The sequence below is a fragment of the Caloenas nicobarica genome, chromosome 1, assembly GCF_036013445.1.
Source record: "Caloenas nicobarica isolate bCalNic1 chromosome 1, bCalNic1.hap1, whole genome shotgun sequence".
NCBI lineage: Eukaryota > Metazoa > Chordata > Aves > Columbiformes > Columbidae > Caloenas > Caloenas nicobarica.
In genome coordinates this window covers 44,779,759-44,797,953 of record NC_088245.1, presented here as the reverse complement: position 1 = coordinate 44,797,953, position 18,195 = coordinate 44,779,759, and the positions used below count along the sequence as shown (strand labels likewise).

The 18,195-nt window shown below is 37.4% G+C and overlaps 1 protein-coding gene across 1 annotated transcript in view; it reads right to left on the bottom strand.

Annotated features, from left to right (window-relative positions):
* Window positions 1–18,195, bottom strand: part of ANKS1B (ankyrin repeat and sterile alpha motif domain containing 1B) — a 434,418-nt gene that overhangs the window by 212,190 nt on the left and 204,033 nt on the right. Inside the window, exons 13-14 of the mRNA XM_065627452.1 lie at window positions 12,659–13,242; window positions 10,493–10,565 (exon numbers count right to left, since the gene is read on the bottom strand). Of these exons, the coding sequence (XP_065483524.1) occupies window positions 10,493–10,565; window positions 12,659–13,242 (657 nt within the window). The remainder of the gene's footprint in view (window positions 1–10,492; window positions 10,566–12,658; window positions 13,243–18,195) is intronic.

Sequence of the window (18,195 nt, the reverse complement as noted above, 5' to 3'; positions counted from 1 at the left end):
ACATTTGCATGCACACCTTGGTGCTATTGGGTATTGAGTGTGAGCATGATGAACATGCATAAAAGAATGTGAGTGATTGAATACAGTTTGGCCTGAAACAGGAATCACCTTTGCCTTCCATAACATCTCATACTGACTTTTGTTATGCGAACTCTCCCCATCAGTTCTGCCCTTGCAACTTAAAACTCCACGTTCACTTTGCAGTTGTTAATAAGATACAAGAAAGTGCAGAATCAAACCTCAATGTGTGGCTCTGTTCCCTACAGTGCAGTCCTATAATTGATGGTAAGGAGTTCATAGACTTGCAGTTTAAAAATTTCAAACTGTATATGCATTTCCTATTGAGGAGGCATCAAACAGCACTGGGAGCAGAGACCAGCTGCTGCAACTGTCTCCTCTCATAGGGTCCCTCTTCTATTAGCTACAAAGTCAGGTTCCCTCTGCCTTTTCTTTTTTTTTTTTTTTCTCTTTATGATGTTATCCTTATTTTGTCCTTTTTTGCACAGCATATCAGCTTCAATGAGGAGGTGGGAGTTGGGAGAGAAATGATGTTATCCTTACTTTACAGTCTGGTTGTTGTGGTTGGCTATTGTGAAATTAGAGTTGTGCATTCAAAACTAAGCTAAAGAGGTCTCCCACTTTGTGAGAGGGTGCATGGCTCATTTTATTAAAATCTACGAATTAAATCCACTTCATCAAAGTGCTTAGCATAACCACACAGTGATGTAAAAAAGGGAAGGAACTGCTGTAAAACAAATGCTAAATTACAATTATATACTTTCAAGTATGTAACGCACCACTGTGAAAATTGCCTTATGTCAACATGCCTACACATATCTAATTAAAATTCTGCCTTAATCAAGTACTTATATTTTATCTGTTTCTGCCCTTGGAGGAGGGAGGATATTAACAGCTTTGGAGGAAGACCACTTTGCCAAAACTGCAACCATATGGCAGCAAAAAGAAAAGGGCCACCCTAACAAGGCTTCATTTGTTAAAAGAAAGTTTGACTTCTGAGTGAAATTTTAGCTTTTATAGGCAGAACCATACTAGGGAAGATGAAGGCTTCATGTCTGAGTAGTGGCAGAAGAACAGATGGAAGAAAGAGAGGAAAATGAGCATATAGCTTCTGGCAGTCAAAGGTCTGCACAATTTCAATTACAAGTTACAGCTGTACAGGGCACAATGTGAACTCGCACTCCTCTCATTCAGCTTTTCTGGCTGTGGCCCCGCTGGATTCCATGTTTTCCTAGTCTGTGGAAGTCATGTCTGCTTAACTTTCCCAACCTTTGTGCTCAAACTCATGTCCTTCACAAATTGGAAGAGTAAAATTTCTTGCAGCTTTCCCCACCCTGCAAAAGAGTCATCACTGATAACAATAGTCTTGGTCATATCAGTAGAGTAGGCAAAATAAACAAAGAAAATAACTTTTATGTGATGACTGTCTACAACTTTCATCTTGATATGAAAGATCAGAGAAGGTGCCCCACAAAATGTAGTCTAACACAGTGTTCCATGACCTACTGTCAATCCCTGGCATTAAATACATACCACATGACATAGAAAAACGTATATGTAGTGGGTGCATCCAGAAGCAATGAAGTCTTGTTTGTGAAAACACTTGATGTAAAGTGGAGTTGTAGGGTTTATTCTGAATACAGCACAACCCACTGCAGTTCTGCCACTTTCAAATGAGAAATGGCTCACATGGAGTCAACTCAGGCATAGCTGTCGGTGTTCCAGAGTCCTCCTGATTTCAAAGTAGTTCTAGAAGAGTCAACTCATGGCTCTCTCTGAAGTTGTAGATGTGATAATACATACTGCTGAAGTAAATATTTCAGAAGATTTTTCTAGCTTCCTTGAAAACCATTTTTTTACATATACTATAATTATAGGTTCTCCTTCCCCTCTACTCTACCCTGGTGAGACGTCATCTGGAGTATTGTGTCCAGTTCTGGGCCCCTCAGTTCAAGAAGGACAGGGAACTGCTGGAGAGAGTCCAGCGCAGGGCCACAAAGATGATTAAGGGAGTGGAGCATCTCCCTTATGAGGAAAGGCTGAGGGAGCTGGGTCTCTTTAGCTTGGAGAAGAGGAGACTGAGGGGTGACCTCATCAATGTTTATAAATATATAAAGGGTGGGTGTCACGAGGATGGAGCCAGGCTCTTCTCGGTGACAACCAAGAGTAAGACAAGGGGTAATGGGTTCAAGCTGGAACACAAGAGGTTCCACTTAAATTTGAGAAGAAACTTCTTCTCAGTGAGGGTGACGGAACACTGGAACAGGCTGCCCAGGGAGGTTGTGGAGTCTCCTTCTCTGGAGACATTCAAAACCCGCCTGGACGCCTTCCTGTGTAACCTCACCTAGGTGTTCCTGCTCTGGCAGGGGGATAGGACTAGATGATCTTTTGAGGTCCCTTCCAATCCCTAACATTCTGTGATTCTGTGATTCTGTTGCATACACCTCTTCCGTTAACAAGCAGCATTAATCTTTGAAAGGCACTTACTCAGATAGCCTCAGTGAGCAAAGTTTGAAGCCTTGATATTGATATTTAGACATAGATGCTGAATGTGATGCTAGGATTATCTCCAAGCATAGGGAAAGGCACTGTTCTCACAAAAGGGCAACAAATAAGCTTTGTAAAATCCAAACTTGATAAATGTAATAAGAAATTTGCTTATTTCAGCTGTCGGAAAAAGGCTTGCGAATATATTCTGTTCCAAGCCAAAACTGTGGATCAAGAAACTGAAGATAATTCAGTAAACTGTACCCTGTATGCCTCTAGGTGGAACAATGAAGGCACTCGATAGATACTGGCTGAGCTGACGAAAGAAAATCTGACTAGAGTGCACTTGTAGGCACAAGTCCTGGACAGTGCATTTACAGATAGTGTCCAAAAATGAATTAATGATTAGCAGAATTATAAATCTGTAAATCACCCTCCATGTGCTAGAACATATTTGACAGAAGTGGTTCTCTCAAAAGCCCAGCACACTCCTAAACTGATTGTAGATTATTTTGGCATGCAATGACCTTCAACAATTATCTTCCTTGTCATTATTTTAATAGCTCTGACTTGAAACAATTCTTGCTTTAATCATGATAATGATATGATATCCATTACCCATGTTAAAAAAAAATTATCCAAAGTAGATTATTTCTTGATTATTCCCTTTCAAGTGACTTGCAAATGTAAGTAAATTCTGAATCACACACCTCTGAACAGCTACTGGGCTCCAATCAACACAGAAATACTGCTATGTGTGCCTTGAAAGACTTTTTTATTGTAGAAAAAATTGTTTATAATTAGGCAATGAAAATATGAAATTGAAATGTTTCTTCTTTTTACCAGAGAAGTACAGATGGCTGATATTTAAACATATTAGCTTTTCTAAATCCTTTGTGAAATGTATGTTACTAATCAGTATAAGTATCTGCTATACCAAAAAAGAGACAGCTGTTCCATTTCTTAAACTCTACCTTGTAGACAGGTGCCATCTAAATCATGTTATCACAGTAGTCACAGAATCATTACAAAATAGACTCAAAGTGACTTAAACCAGTGAATTACTCCATTCAGATGACGCAAGCCAAGGTCGGTTATACCCCAACCATTATTATTTTTTTAAATTGTGGCAAATATCCAGAAGTCTTTAAGACTCTGCTGAATGTAAGAGAGGTTACAATCTCCCTAGTAATCTATTTGGACACTTCACTATATTGCCTTTATAATTTTGGCCTGGGGGGAAAAGGGGGAGATACATTTCACCTAATTTTAGACGGTACATCTGAGGAGCTACTAGAACCTACAGGCTCTCTTCATAGATATTTCTAGTGCTATTTACCATGCTTCAGACATTCAGATATGATGAACAATACCGAAGAAGTACCTGCTTCTCTAACTCAGTATTAGTGACTTGGATGCATACAAAGGGAGTGGAGCATCACCCGTGTGAGGAAAGGATGAGGGAGCTGGGTCTCTTTAGCTTGGAGAAGAGGAGACTGAGGGGTGACCTCATTAATGTTTATAAATATGTAAAGGGTGGGTGTCACGAGGATGGAGCCAGGCTCTTCTCGGTGACAACCAATTATAAGACAAGGGGCAATGGGTACAAACTGGAACACAGGAGGTTCCACTTAACTTTCAGAAGAAACTTCTTCACGGTGAGGGTGACAGAACACTGGAACAGGCTGCGCAGGGAGGTTGTGGAGTCTCCTTCTCTGGAGACATTCAAAACCCGCCTGGACACACTTATTTCTTTGCCATTTTCTAGCTAATTTGAGTAGTTTATCTGTTCAGTGACTTTTCTATGAACTGAAAATAATTCTCATTATCCTTCCTTTCCCCTTTTAAAGATAAGTTCTACATCATTCTCTTTTAGTCTATTGGTACTCCATCAATCCTCCAAGAATTCTCAGAGAAATCCACAACAGGTTTAAGTTTTCCAGACAGTTATGTAACACAAAACGAAATTGATGGATCCAATTTTAAGATGTCTTACCTGTATAACCTCTTCTTTCCTTATCTACAATTGAGGTTCTAGCCCTAGGATTAGCTGTGCATGTATCCTGCTTGTCGATGACTTTTCAGTAAACATTGGTGATAAAAAGTCCTTGTACATTTTTGCCTTCTCTGCACCTACTATGAGCAGCTTTTCCTTTCCTGCAGTACCTCTCTTAGGTGCCAAAGATTTCTTTGTTCTTCTTCTCCCTATTAATGTACTATTATGTTATATTAAATCTTAATTTCTCTTGCTAGCTGCATCTCACTGAGTGCTTTGGCACTTCTGACTTGTCTCTACATGCATGTGTTATCCTACCATGCTTAGTAAATACAGAAATTTTCCTCATTATATCTAAGGTGAAAGAAAATATAATTGTTTACCCAAGCTGTCTTTTACGCTTTCTTTTCTTCACATTGGTAAAGCTTGTACTGCGTTCTTTAATAGTGTTCTCTTGAAGAACACACAGATTTCTCTTTAACTTACACCCTAGAGGTTTTTTTAAATAACTCATCTGAATTTATTGACATCTACTGTCTTAAGGCTTTTTTTCCCCTGGGCAGTCTGTCAATGTAATTTCTATCCCAGCAAGTGCTGTGATAACTAAAATCTCCCATTACAATCAAGACCAATGGCTTTGAATATGTACCAAGAACGACCATGTTCTTTTCTGCTTTCTTGGATACCAATAGATGTTTAACAACTCTAACTAATCCTATTTTCGAGATCTCAAAGCAACCATTATATTTTTGAAAAACAAGTCAACTTTTCCTCTCTTCTTCCCTTCTTACTGAAGAAGTTATATCCTCTACATGACTGGACTACTATTGGAATATAAATAATAAACTCTCTGGAATGCAAATTTTGTCATAACCTTCAATTAATTATTGTCTATTCCTCATTAATTCTTCTTTGTTCCTCTTTCTTCTACCATTAGCATACAAACAGCTAAGACACCTAGCAAACTGACCCATGATTCTTTGTCTAGTAATTTCTTTAATCCTGTTCCAAATAATCCTGTTTTTCTCCGGGGTGAGACCCATGTCAAATTTTCATTAATAAAGATGAAGATTTTTGTCCTTGCCACATGGTTATTAATTTAAAGTTCTCTCAGAATAGAAACCATGTAGTTATATTTAGGCTGCATCTGACTGATGCTTGACTTGGATGTGACAGGAGAGTCAACATCTCTTGAATCTCGAACCTCTTTATCCATTGCCACGGAGGCTTATAAGCACTTTCGATTTGATTAGGATCATTCTTGGCAGTATCATTAGTATTCTTTATTATGTGCTAGCGATCGGTAGAATCCCTTGCAATTTGACAAATTTGGACTCTTGTGAAGAAACACACCAGCCGTAATGTGTCAGGTGGTGCATATGTTTCCACACCACCTTGAGCAGAAGGTCACTAGTCAGCATCATCTTTTATTTCCTCTCAGTAACAGAGGTTTTGTACTCTTTGGGCTAGTGGGTTTTCTTGTCTGTTATCACTCGGATTAGTTCTTACTTTGTCCCTGGTCAGCACTCCTGCTTTTGATTTTACTGGTAAACTATTCAGATGTTGAATGCTACATGCCCTCAGAGGACATCAGCAGGCATCTTCCTCTCTGCAGTTTCAAGTTTCTCCTGCAGTAGCTGTACTGCTACCAAACTGAAAACTCTGCTTGTTTCTGAATGCATGCTGTGGATGAAGTCCTCATGACCATATTCAGCTAGTTCTGATTCCGCCTTTCACTGCTCCTCTAATTGCTTTTAAGAGAGTCTGTTGGACATCTAAAAGAAGTCTTTCCAGATTTCACCAGTAGTAAAATATGGGCTAAAGTTCCCATAAATCCACTCACAAATTTCTTCACAAGATGTCATAATTGTCTAATTTTAAATATAGCTATTGAATTATCAGTGTATGACATACTGGCTGGATGGTTGCACTCACAGAGTTGCAGTCAATAGCTTGATGTCCAAGTGGAGACCAGTGATGAGTAAAGTTCCTCAGGAGTCGGTACTGGGACCGGCACTTTGTCGGCCACATGCACAAGGGGATTGAGCGCACCTACAGAAAGTTTGCTGATGACACCAAGATATGTGGTGTGGTCAACATGCTAGAGGGTAGTGGTGCCACCATCCAGAGGGACCTTCACAGGCTTGAGAGGTGGGCAGGTGCAAACACCATGAAGTTCAAGAAGGCCAAGTGCAAGGTCCTGCACATGGCTCAGGGCATTCCCAAGCAGAAATACAGGTTGGACAGAGAACATATTGAGAGCAGCCCTGAAGAGAAAGACTTGGGTGTGTTGACGGATGAGAAACTCAACATGACCTTGCAATGTGCGCTTGCAGCCCAGAAAGCCAACTGTATCCTCTGCTTCATCAAAAGAATCATGACCAGTAGGTCAAGGGAGGTGATTCTCCCCCTCTACTCTGCTTTCATGAGACCCCACCTGGAGTACTGTGTTCAGCTCTGGGGCCTCCAACATAAGAAGGACATAGACTTGTTGGAGCAAGTCCAGGGAAAGGCCACAAAGATGATCAGAGGGCTGGATCACCTTCCCTACAAAGAGAAGCTGAGAGATTTGGGGTTGTTCAGCTTGGGGAAGAGACAGCTCTGCAGTGACCTTGTAGCAGCCTTCCAGTACCTAAAGGGAGCCTCCAAGAAAGACAGAGAGGGACCTTTTGCAAAGGCATGTAGTTCTAGGACAAGGGGTAATGGCTTTAAAATCAAAGAGTGTAGACTTTGGTTAGATATAAGGAAGAAATTCTTCACCATAAGGGTGGTGAGGCACTGGAACAGGCTGCCCTGAGAAGTTGTAGATGTCCCATCCCTGGAAGTGTTCAAGGCCAGGCTAGATGGGGCTTTGAGCAACATGGTCTAGTGGAAGGTGTCCCTGCGCATGGCAGAGGGGTTGAACTAGACGATCTTTAAGGTCCCTTCCAACCTAAATTCTTCTATATTTCTATCATATTTCCTCTCAAATATTTTTCACTGAGAATGAGATACTATGTAGTACGAAAAGCTCTTCATGCCTTGTAGATTAAGAATATTTGTGCTTGAACTTAACAGATATTTGATTTTACAAAACAAATATATACATATATATTTTAAAAAAACAAAATTTTTTTGTTCATGAAAACACTGAAGTATAATATGAGTTACCGAACTAAGTAAATACGTAAATGAAGGATTTCATATCAAGCTACATTTGCTTTTCAGTGTTATCAGGAATTTTACTGTTTGCTAAAAGGTTTTTAGACATGAAAACGGAAGTTGCGTGAATATAGTGCTCAATAATCTAGATGCTTTCAGTTCAGCACTAAGAGAAATCTCTGAATTGTACACTCTGAACATTAAATACATTGTTTTTAATCCTACTGGATAATCATTTTACGCATATATTCAAGTAAAGCTAACAAAACTCATATATTTATATATAAACTGATGAAGTATTTCAAAATTATATTACTTGATACCATACAGGTAATCTTTGTTCCTAAGCACAGGATAGATCTTTACATTTGGCTGTGTTATGCTTAGCACAGGGCCAAGAAAGAGACGAGAGAAGGTGAATTAAGAAGTTCTGAGATGGAATTTAGGTCCTCAGTACTACAACCCATATGCAGATAAAACCCTAAGTAAAACACACAGGGATCCCAACAATGTTTTAAGTAATTAGACATCTGTAAGTAATTAGACAGGGGCTATGTGAGGCACCTCTGAGGAACACTGAAGCACCTGAAATGCTTCTTGCCAATAAACTATAGCAGCCTAAAACCAAGAAGCACACACACAAAAAGTTGATTTGGGCAGAAAACTTCAAAGTAATCTCTTCACTGGGGTCAAGGACCTATTAAAAAAAACCTCTCAGGTTGTATTACAGGTAAGAAAAACCCTTGCATTGCCCTGTGGTAGTTAATAAGTGGTAGTTAACACAAGATAAAATTTTAAGTCAAGGAAAATCTGTTGTTATGTATCTAAATATCACTGTAATAAAGCTACACTTGATTGGTTACTCCAGTCTACTAATGGTGAGAAATAAAGACTCCTTATTTTCTGCTAGATAACCCTTTGAAATCACTTTGTTAAGAAAAAAAATAAGAATATATTGGAAGTATAACATGACTGATATAATGCATTTAATACATTTCATATTATAATAGTTTCCTTTGCTTTGCTGCCTAAACTGTGTTTGACTGGACCTTGAAAAGGCATAAAGGAATGTAAAGTGGAAAATATACATGTAAAGCTGCATATAACCAGCTCCACAGCAGAAAGACATGTCTTTATTGCAGTTTGCATGTATAACAAAATTGATTAAATTTAAAGAAAAGTACTTGTATTTTGATTAATAGTACGGAGCATGATTTCTTCATTAAGAGCAAAATCAGATCATCATTCTAAACTAGCTAAAAAGCATTAAGAAATTGACAGAAAAGAAAATATGTTGGTTTGCAGGAAGCTGCATACCAAATAGAAAAAAAGTTGGGACTCAGAGTCCCCTCCGGGAACAGAAGCGAAGGAAAGAGTATATCTCCTGCCAACTGAAAGATGTGAAGAACCAAATGCCACATTTGAATGCCAAGAAAAATAATGCATGCAGTAGAAGCCACAAGATGGCTGATGACAAGAGTTGTGAGATATTTTCTGATCTTAAAAGAAAAAAGTAGAAAAAGGAAAGCAGTGGTCAGTCATGGGAAGGGATAGTGTAGCACTTACAGATCACTAAGTTATGCAAAATAGCATATGCGTACTGTTGCTTTTGTTTCCTTTTCATAGCTCTTACCTGCTCTGCAACTTCTTACCAGATGCTTGACTTTATATTTGGTGCCTGTTTACTACCATGATAAAAAATAATAAGCAGCAAATCTTGAATTACTTATAATATCTTCCGAAATTAATAACTATCTCCTAACCTAGAGTTTCTCTATGAATAAATCTCCCTTCCAACACTGCAAGTTTCAGAAAGAAAAAAGCAGGCTACCAGGATAACATGCCTGGTACTTTACACGATATTGCCTCTTACTCTTTAGAAAAAAAATAAACTGAATCTGCTTGTTTTATCTGTAATTATATTTGTATTCAAATAAATTATTTTCCCTTTTTCCTAGATTCCCTTCTCACTCTCCAGCTACTGTTAAAACAGCTGTGTCAACTCTATTTAATTGATAAGACACAGCCTTGTCCTGTACAGATATACTGCCCCATGAAATGGGTTGTTGTTAAAATACTTTTTTTTCAACAAAAATTTCAAGCTGTAAGGTACATAATCTCCTGCCCAACACATAAACCCGAGTAATTGCATGCACTTCTAGCAGGGATGTACCAGTACAGGGAAGTTTACATATTTTTGCCTCTAGACCAAATTATTCAGACATATAAGTCTGTTTTCTTTCCATGAGTTAGGAAGAAGACATAGTAAAATACTTCCAAAATTCTTATCAGCACAGTTGTGTAGGTTTATGCTGACACACCAACAGGCTATCCATGACTTAAAGAACTCTTAAAATTCACCATGGTAGTGAAGGTTTGAAAATTTTCCTGTCATTGCTAACACCAGTCACTGGCTGTCAGCAACACTTTCAGCCCTGTGCCGAATATTTGCTTGAAGCAGCATTTGATTATATAATGCTTTAAAAAGTGTCAGCAGCTACTGGATTATATATACTCAAAGTCCCATTATTCCAAACAAAAACTCAGCTGAAAAAGATTGGAAAATATCTCCCAAGCAGAAAGGATTCAGCACAAAGACATTAATAGAATATTTTTTTCTGGTAAGATTTCAAAATAACATCAATGACTCCAATATACTATTTAAAGTCACAGCTCCAGGGTACTGGGCCTAATGCATCTCTTGATGGTAAACAACATCAATTCTGTGCATGGTTATTCAAATACCTACAAATGATTTCAACACAGTGGGTTACTTGGCATTATCTTTTCCCTAGTTTCCCTATAGACAGTTAAGTCAAAATTAAACAATAGTTAGTTGTTTTTCCTTACTTGTAGTGTGATCATTCATCTCCCCCAGTCCAGTATTAATTCCAGCATCTATTGAACTCATGATTTTATCAATCTACAAAGAGAGAAGAGTGAAAACAATTGATGGGCCCCGTCTTTGTTATTTAACTTCAGTTTTTCATGCATAAATTTATGGCATTATTAATCTCATTAGACAACAACAATCAATATTGCAGAATGCAAAAATCAAAGACAGATCATTTCTGCACTTTGATTTTTATTTTGCAACATTTGTATCCTATCAAAAGCTAAAATTAGAGATTAGTATTGCTTTTTCTACAGTACAGTTCCTTTCATACTGATGACTCTCGTCATCTAGGTATATCTCATTCTTTGAAACTACAGTGTATATCAAAAAGATGGACCCAATTTGAAATCACAAGGCTTTGAAACTGGGTCCGTCTTTTTGAAACACCTTGTACTTTGTCATGTTTCAGTATATAAATACAAAGGAGGAAAATGCATATATTCAAGTATATGATGGAATGGATTTTAATTTTATAGGCTCATTTCATTTGATGATAACTGTGAATCACTAGAGGTCTATTTAAGCAGTAATACTAATGCATAAGAACATTGGTTTGTGTGTTATAAAGTACTAAAGCAATTGTTGAATTAAGATTTCCAGAGAATTTCCTGTATCCCTTTTTTCCACCTGCCCCAAGACCACTGAATAGAAATTAAACACACCTTTGTCCCTACATACCGCAGAATGATAGTGTTTGTGAAACGGCACTGCATTGATCCCAAAACTCGCATATTTCTAAACTACATTGAACTTACTATATCAAAACTATTATACCTTTTTAATTTTCTGTAAGAACATGACAAACCAAAAAGTGAATCAAAAGGCTGGTGATGTCTAAGAAGACAGTCACAGAGAACCAGGTTTTACTGAGCTTAATATTAGGACTATTAGGAAAACTGTCTCTTTTTTAAAAATATGTATTTGTCACTGGTAACAGGAGAAAATCTGGGAATTATGTCAGGATCTGCAGATTTAGAATTCATTCCCATTTTTTGTTTTGTTTTTAATAAACTACATTTTTCTTAATCTTAAGTATAATCAAATATTAATGTCCCACTAAAAAGGCAAACTTGGACTTAACTCGTTTCAAGATTTCATAACAATGCATCCCAGTTATTAAGGTCAAAACCTGATCCTAAGTACCTTTCCACTGAGAAAGTATCTGCTTTACAACAAAAATTACTTTCAGATGCCCTATCAAATCAGACATTAGATGAGCTGGAAACCTTTTTCTAGAAAAATAACCAATCACACAAACAAGTTCTGGGTTCTTTCCAAAATGAAATGGCACTCTGGAGATATATACATTTCCCCATAGTAGTGATTTTAAAGAGAAATGCTTGCTTATCTGGAATAACAGTAAGGATATAAACATCTCCCACTCTCACTTTACCTCAGTAAGAAGGGAACTTTTGTGTCTATGAAGAATCATTTACATTCTTGAAATTCAGCACAGGAAAATAGAATAGGTGTCTAAAAATGTTTGAAATCTAGTTCTAAAACTAAAATAAAGCCTCTTGTATGAGCAAGCATGTGCACGACAAACTCAGTGTGGACGTTTATTTTAATAGTCCCAAATTCATTGTAGCTATAGTTCATTCCCACTTCACACAAGAGTTAGGTATATGTTAAGCATTATGTACACAGGCTACATACCAGTTAGAGGACAGGTTACATAGGGAGGATTTGTAGAATGCATAATTAACCTAAAACTCTTAGGTTCTCCTTGTGTCTTGCTGGTGGGCATTACCATGGTGGGAAATAATTAGAAAATATGTAAACAATGGGCATAGCTACAAAGAATTCCACCAATTTTAATAGTGTCAGCCATGAGGGCTTTAGTAGAAAATAATTTCTATGTAACAACACATTGTAGAATTACTTCCGGTTAACTTCATTCACTATGGAAACCATAGACTTCATTAAGTGTGCAGCATTTTGAACTGAAATGCATCACATTTTGTGCCAGCTCTCAAACTACCATGCATTACACTATGACATACTCTGAGGATTTGCAGTGTGGAAGATTCACTTTTTACTTCATCTCTGAAACTGAAAACAATAACAGGATTTATACAATACCATATATTTGCTTGTACTTAAAAATGAACAAAACTTACTTCTTCCCATTCTGATGTGAAGGAAGGTGTTCTCTCTGAATTCCCTTTGGAGCACTGTTGGCTTGGCGTGGGTTCACTCCAGTTGCTTCTTGCTTTTTTGTCATTTGGTGGATGTGTGATAAGATTGGAATCAGACTTGGAAACATTTTTGCACAAATGCATTTCAAGCAAAGCCTTTGGTAAAGATCGTATTCTCCCAAGCGTGCACGCTCGCTCCACAAATCCCCCAGTCGTAATAACCCACTGTTCACTTATCCTTGCTGATGTGCCAACCAATGTATGATTTTCTACTGGTTTAGTTTTAGTATGAAATATGGTTCGGTTTACAACTGGTGGCTTTTTTTTCTTAACAGAAGGATCAGCATTGCTTTCTTTCCGTGTCTGTATCTGCTGCACTGTGCTCTTGCTCAAAAGGCTTTTTTCCAGTGGGCCACTGCACTGGTTTGTTTTGCTGTACAGCTGGAGCGGGTTATCAGGTGGGTCACAGGCAGGTGATGAGCCATGAAGTAAACCTGCAAACTGTTCAGCAGGGTGTCCTTCAGGAAGCTCACTTTCAGTGGATGTTTCTCCCTGGCAAAGATGCTCTGAAATGAGAGAGTACCTTGTAAAAAAAAGGGTGATAAAATACTGCAAACAACAAAACCCTTACTCTCCACAAAAATGACTTTTGTATGCTGCTTGCTTTTTTCTTATGTACGGAAACAAAAGATACTTATGCCATGAATTTATTTATTAGTCTCTTAAAAAACGATTCTCTCCTTTCTTGTTGAAAAACAGCCAAAACCACTCAGTGCTACACATGAAATCCAGGGAAAAAAATAAAAAAGAAAAATTTAAAAATAAAATAGGTCACTGCTATTCCATCAACTTGATGGTGTCTCTTTTAATTTGCTGTTGAGGTGAAATGTGTATGAATTATACAATTTAGTATGATGAATGAGCTAGTTCCTTTGCAGGTAGTAAAACACATGTAGAACCAGTATTGTCAGGAGTATTGTTAGCAATTTTTCTTTTTATAGTCATTATAATAATAGTGAATTTACACTATGATGCCTTTTTGCTGACAGTCTCTAGAGAATAGATCTGAGTGTTGTTTTTATTTCTAGGAACTTTCAAGAATAGATTCAGAATAACAGAGCCACTGGAAAAAAAGAGTAGGAAATCAAGTCCTTTTGAAACATTTTTTATACACAATTTAGCACACACACATACAAAAAGAAACTACAGAAAAAATGCATTTTTTGGCACAGTTCAGAATGGTTTATTAAAAATTTATAGCCCTTTTAATGTCTGTTGCTGTAAGAACTAGGAGAAAAAAAAAAGAGACCTTTTTCTACCTGTGCTGCTTCATTTAAAGTCTTGGTGTGGATAACATCACTCTATCCACATGGCATTAATTTTGCATGTTCTACTCAGAATAACTGTGTCCCCAAGAACAGTTGCATCTCTATAACTGCTTCATTAAAGATAAAAATATTCATCTAATTCCTGCTAGAAGTTGTATGTTGATATGTAGCCTCCAACTGCAGGACTGTATGCACAGCACTAACTACCAGAAGGAATCAAACATAGCATCATGTCATACTTTGTTTAGAAATTGAAGTTTCCTCCTATTTGCTAAAATATCTGTTTGTAAAAACAAAACCACAAATCTCAAAATATCACTTCTAAAAGGAGGCGGTATTTGATTATGTGAATGATAGAAGAAAGAACTTTAAACTTTAAAACACCATCAGCTCTTTCACTGGTCAGCAGCTTGAAAGTGTAAAATCACATATTTTTTTCATTTGGTAAAATTTCAGGATAAAAATGACTTGCAAGTTACTTGCAGCTGGGGTGTTGAAAAAACACATATATCATACTGACCGTTGTTTGGCTTTGTGTTTTGGACAACGAGAACACCTGTGTTTAGGTAACACAGGCCTGTGATAGACTTAGAGGCACCTTATGGAACATGCTTGAGATTCCTGCCCTGCTGTGGGAAAGATCAAAGCACAGCAGTAAACTACACCGCTGTGAATCCCTGACATATAGGTGAAAACGATAGGTGTGGTGATCCTCTAGCAAGGACTGAGCTCTGCTTCTGCCCAGGTGCTGCTTTAGGGATCCTCTGGTTCACAAGGTAACAAAAATAAATTTACTCTTTGCATTTCATCTATTGTTTTGTGATTGTTCTCGCATCCTGCCTGTGTTGGCTCACACACTCAGAAAATTTACTTTTCTTCTTTGGTAAACAAGTGACTAGAATGTATACTTTAGACATTTTGCAACTAAAAGGATGTGGGGTGTTATGGCAAAGGGTTGAATATGGGGTATGACAGAGCTTAAGGAATCAATAATGCCAAAAAAAGTTGTTCCGGGGGGAAAGAGTCGGGGAAAAGGGGGACACGGGATGGGACATTCTCACTTCCTTTCATTTCTGAAAGTTGCTGAATTAACTATATGTCTGCAATTTTGCAGGTGAACTTAAAATGAAAAACAAATGATGCAAATAATGTTTGACTTTGGTGTTTTTCCCTCACAAGAAAAACCCAGCATCTGGGATTCAGGTCCACATTAAGACATCTTATACATATATACATAGGTAAGAAGTACATAAGCTCCCACCATAGTGAGAGATCAGCTTGATAAAGTCAGTGCGTCCTAGAGAGTGATGCCACTCACTCTATGTTGTAGCTGGTCAGCTGAATCCTTCCCTGTACTCTGGTAACTGTATTGACTAGACTGCCAATGACTATAATGGGAGATGGCATCCAGTTTGCATTCAGATACCTACATTTAGATGTCTTAATCATGAATTGAATTATCTTCTACTGTTCTAGAGATGAGTCTTAGCAGTTGTCTATTGAACTTACTTCAGAGATAAATGCTTTTGTCAGGACAAAGCAAAAAGAATACATCAGGAAAAATAAACCTTACAGACACATGGATTGCAAGGATTTCGACAATATCTAAAATATCTTCACTACATTTATACTGCTAAATAAAACTTCTTTTATACATTTTCCTTTAATGAAGACCTTTGTTAATTACGTGACACAGGAATCGAAGATCTCATAGCTATGCCTTCTTCATCACATGATTTTGAGGAATGCAAACCACATTTATATTGGGCAATGAAAAAGACTGGGGTTGTCTGGAAAACATAGTATGTGGTCATGATGAAGGTTAAGAAGCAAGTAGCACTGCACGCTGCACTGCAACCCTAGAACAGGTTATCCAGAGAGGTGGTTTCTCCATCCTTCGAGGTTTTCAGGTTTTTTTCCTGGCTAGGAAAAGTCATGCCTGATCTGATGATTACAGTCCTGCTCCAAACAGGACTTCCAAACATCCCTTCCAAACAACACTTTAATGATCCAATTATAATTCTGAATACTTTGACTTTTGAATTATTAACTGCTAAGGCTAATGCTCTTTTAATACAGAATCGTAGTATTATTTTAGTTCCATAATGCAGCTAATGCTTAATACTTTTATGTTCAGAGAATAATGAGAGTACAGATATGGACTATACCACTGCTCTAAATAGTATAGTAGCCTACTACTCACTGTATTGTTTTAAAGAAATCATAGAAGGAAAATATAATCCAGGCAATAGATAGTCATAAAATAATTTGCAGAGTATGCTTTTCTTTCTTATTCCAAATTAGTATTGTTGATCTAAGACCTGAAGCATGAGATATTAAGTAATCTCTTCAAACTGTACCATATCTCAAAATTGCAACTACATGTTGATGATCAGAGGGCTGGAACACCCCTCCTATGAAGACAGGCTGAAAGAGTTTGAGTTGTTCAGCCTGGTGAAGAGAAGGCTCCAGGGACACCTTATTGCAGCCTTCCAGTACCTAAAGGGAGCCTACAAGAAAGACAGAGAGGAACTTTTTACAAGGACATGTAGTGATAAGACAAGGGTTAATGGCTTTAAACTGGAAAAGGGTAGATTTAGCTTAGATGTAAGGAAGAAATTCTTCACTATGAGGGTGGTGAGGCACTGGAACAGGTTGCCCAGATTTGTGGATGCTCCATCCCTGGAAGTGTTCAAAGTCAGGTTGGACGGGGCTTTGAGCAACATGGTCTGGTAGATGGCAGGGAGGGTTGGTCCCTTCCAACCCAAACCATTCTATGATTCTATGATTCTCTGTCTTCATAGAATCTCAGTCTCAAGAGCTTAAAGTATGAAGACCTCTAAACAGGAGAACATAATGCTTCTTCTGTATCCTTGCTAAAACAGGCAACCTTAAAAAAAAAAAAATCCTACCTTATCTTTTAATAATTATCCATATCTGAGATTGGTGTCTATTGTTGCATATTTCTGACAAAAATATTAAGACAACAGATACTGAAATCTATACTTCTTCTGAGGCTTAGTCATGATGCACAAAATGTGATATTTTATGTGTTATTTTATGTCTTTTTAAACATATCAAAATTATCATTCTTTTGAATACTAGCATGCAACGAAAACAATCCTTTCATTAAGTTGCCTATACTGATGATCAATGTCCTGTGTGGTTAGAATTAATCTCAAATCTACTGATATATCTGAGAAATTCAGACTCTCCATTCTTATTGTGTTCTATCCCCTAACTTTATCATATGCTTTTAAACTGTTTTATTAGCAGCTTTATTTTTATTTGTTTCAACCAACTTAACTGGCGGTAAGAGACAATATGAAATGCAATTATATTGCACAGGCCTGTACTCAGTGACCAGTAAGTTAGCAATACCAGTTTTGATTCTTCATGGGCTTTTGAGTAAGTCTTCTGAGAATGGACTTCAAGAAAGAGCAAGAGGATACCAGTGAGAGAGAATAGGTGGAGAAGTTCAAGCACTTGGATTGAATCCCAATGGAGAGAAGGTTTCTGTTTATTATAAACTATTTTTTTTCTTTTTGCAAGAACATTTATTTTTGTAATCTTAAAAAAGAAGCCAACAGGAAGAGCTCTTGCTTCCTCACCAGATATTGCTTTTCTTACCGCCTTATCTTTTTACTTGTAAATAGTTTCCTAAATACCAAAACATAAACTATGTCATTTCTACAGATCTTTAGTGTTATTACAAGTGCACGTACAGCTTATCCATCTGAGTGGATTACTCCCGAAAATCACTGTGACACTGCCATATCTGTGTTGCATGAAAAACATTTACATTTGGAACTACAAATAAATTCAGCTCTGCCATAATCTCAAAGCCACAGATACATATTGATATTATCACCAGTTTATATAGAACCAAACTGGCATTCAGGCAGCAGATTGCAATTCAATCAGCTATTTATTTACACACTGGTGCACCCCAGCACAGTTGCCTGTGGTACATATATAGAATTCTGTCGAATACCATTTCTCACTTTCAGTATTTGAGAGTTATAATTTACAGATGCTTCATCAAACTCACATATCTATTTTCTGAATCTGACTCCAAGACTACTGAGCACATTAAGAAAATCAGGAGCTTACTAAATACTGTGAATTTTGCATTCATGCAAAGTTGGAAATCATATTCACATTTGTATCTCAAGAGATTCCATGTTCAAA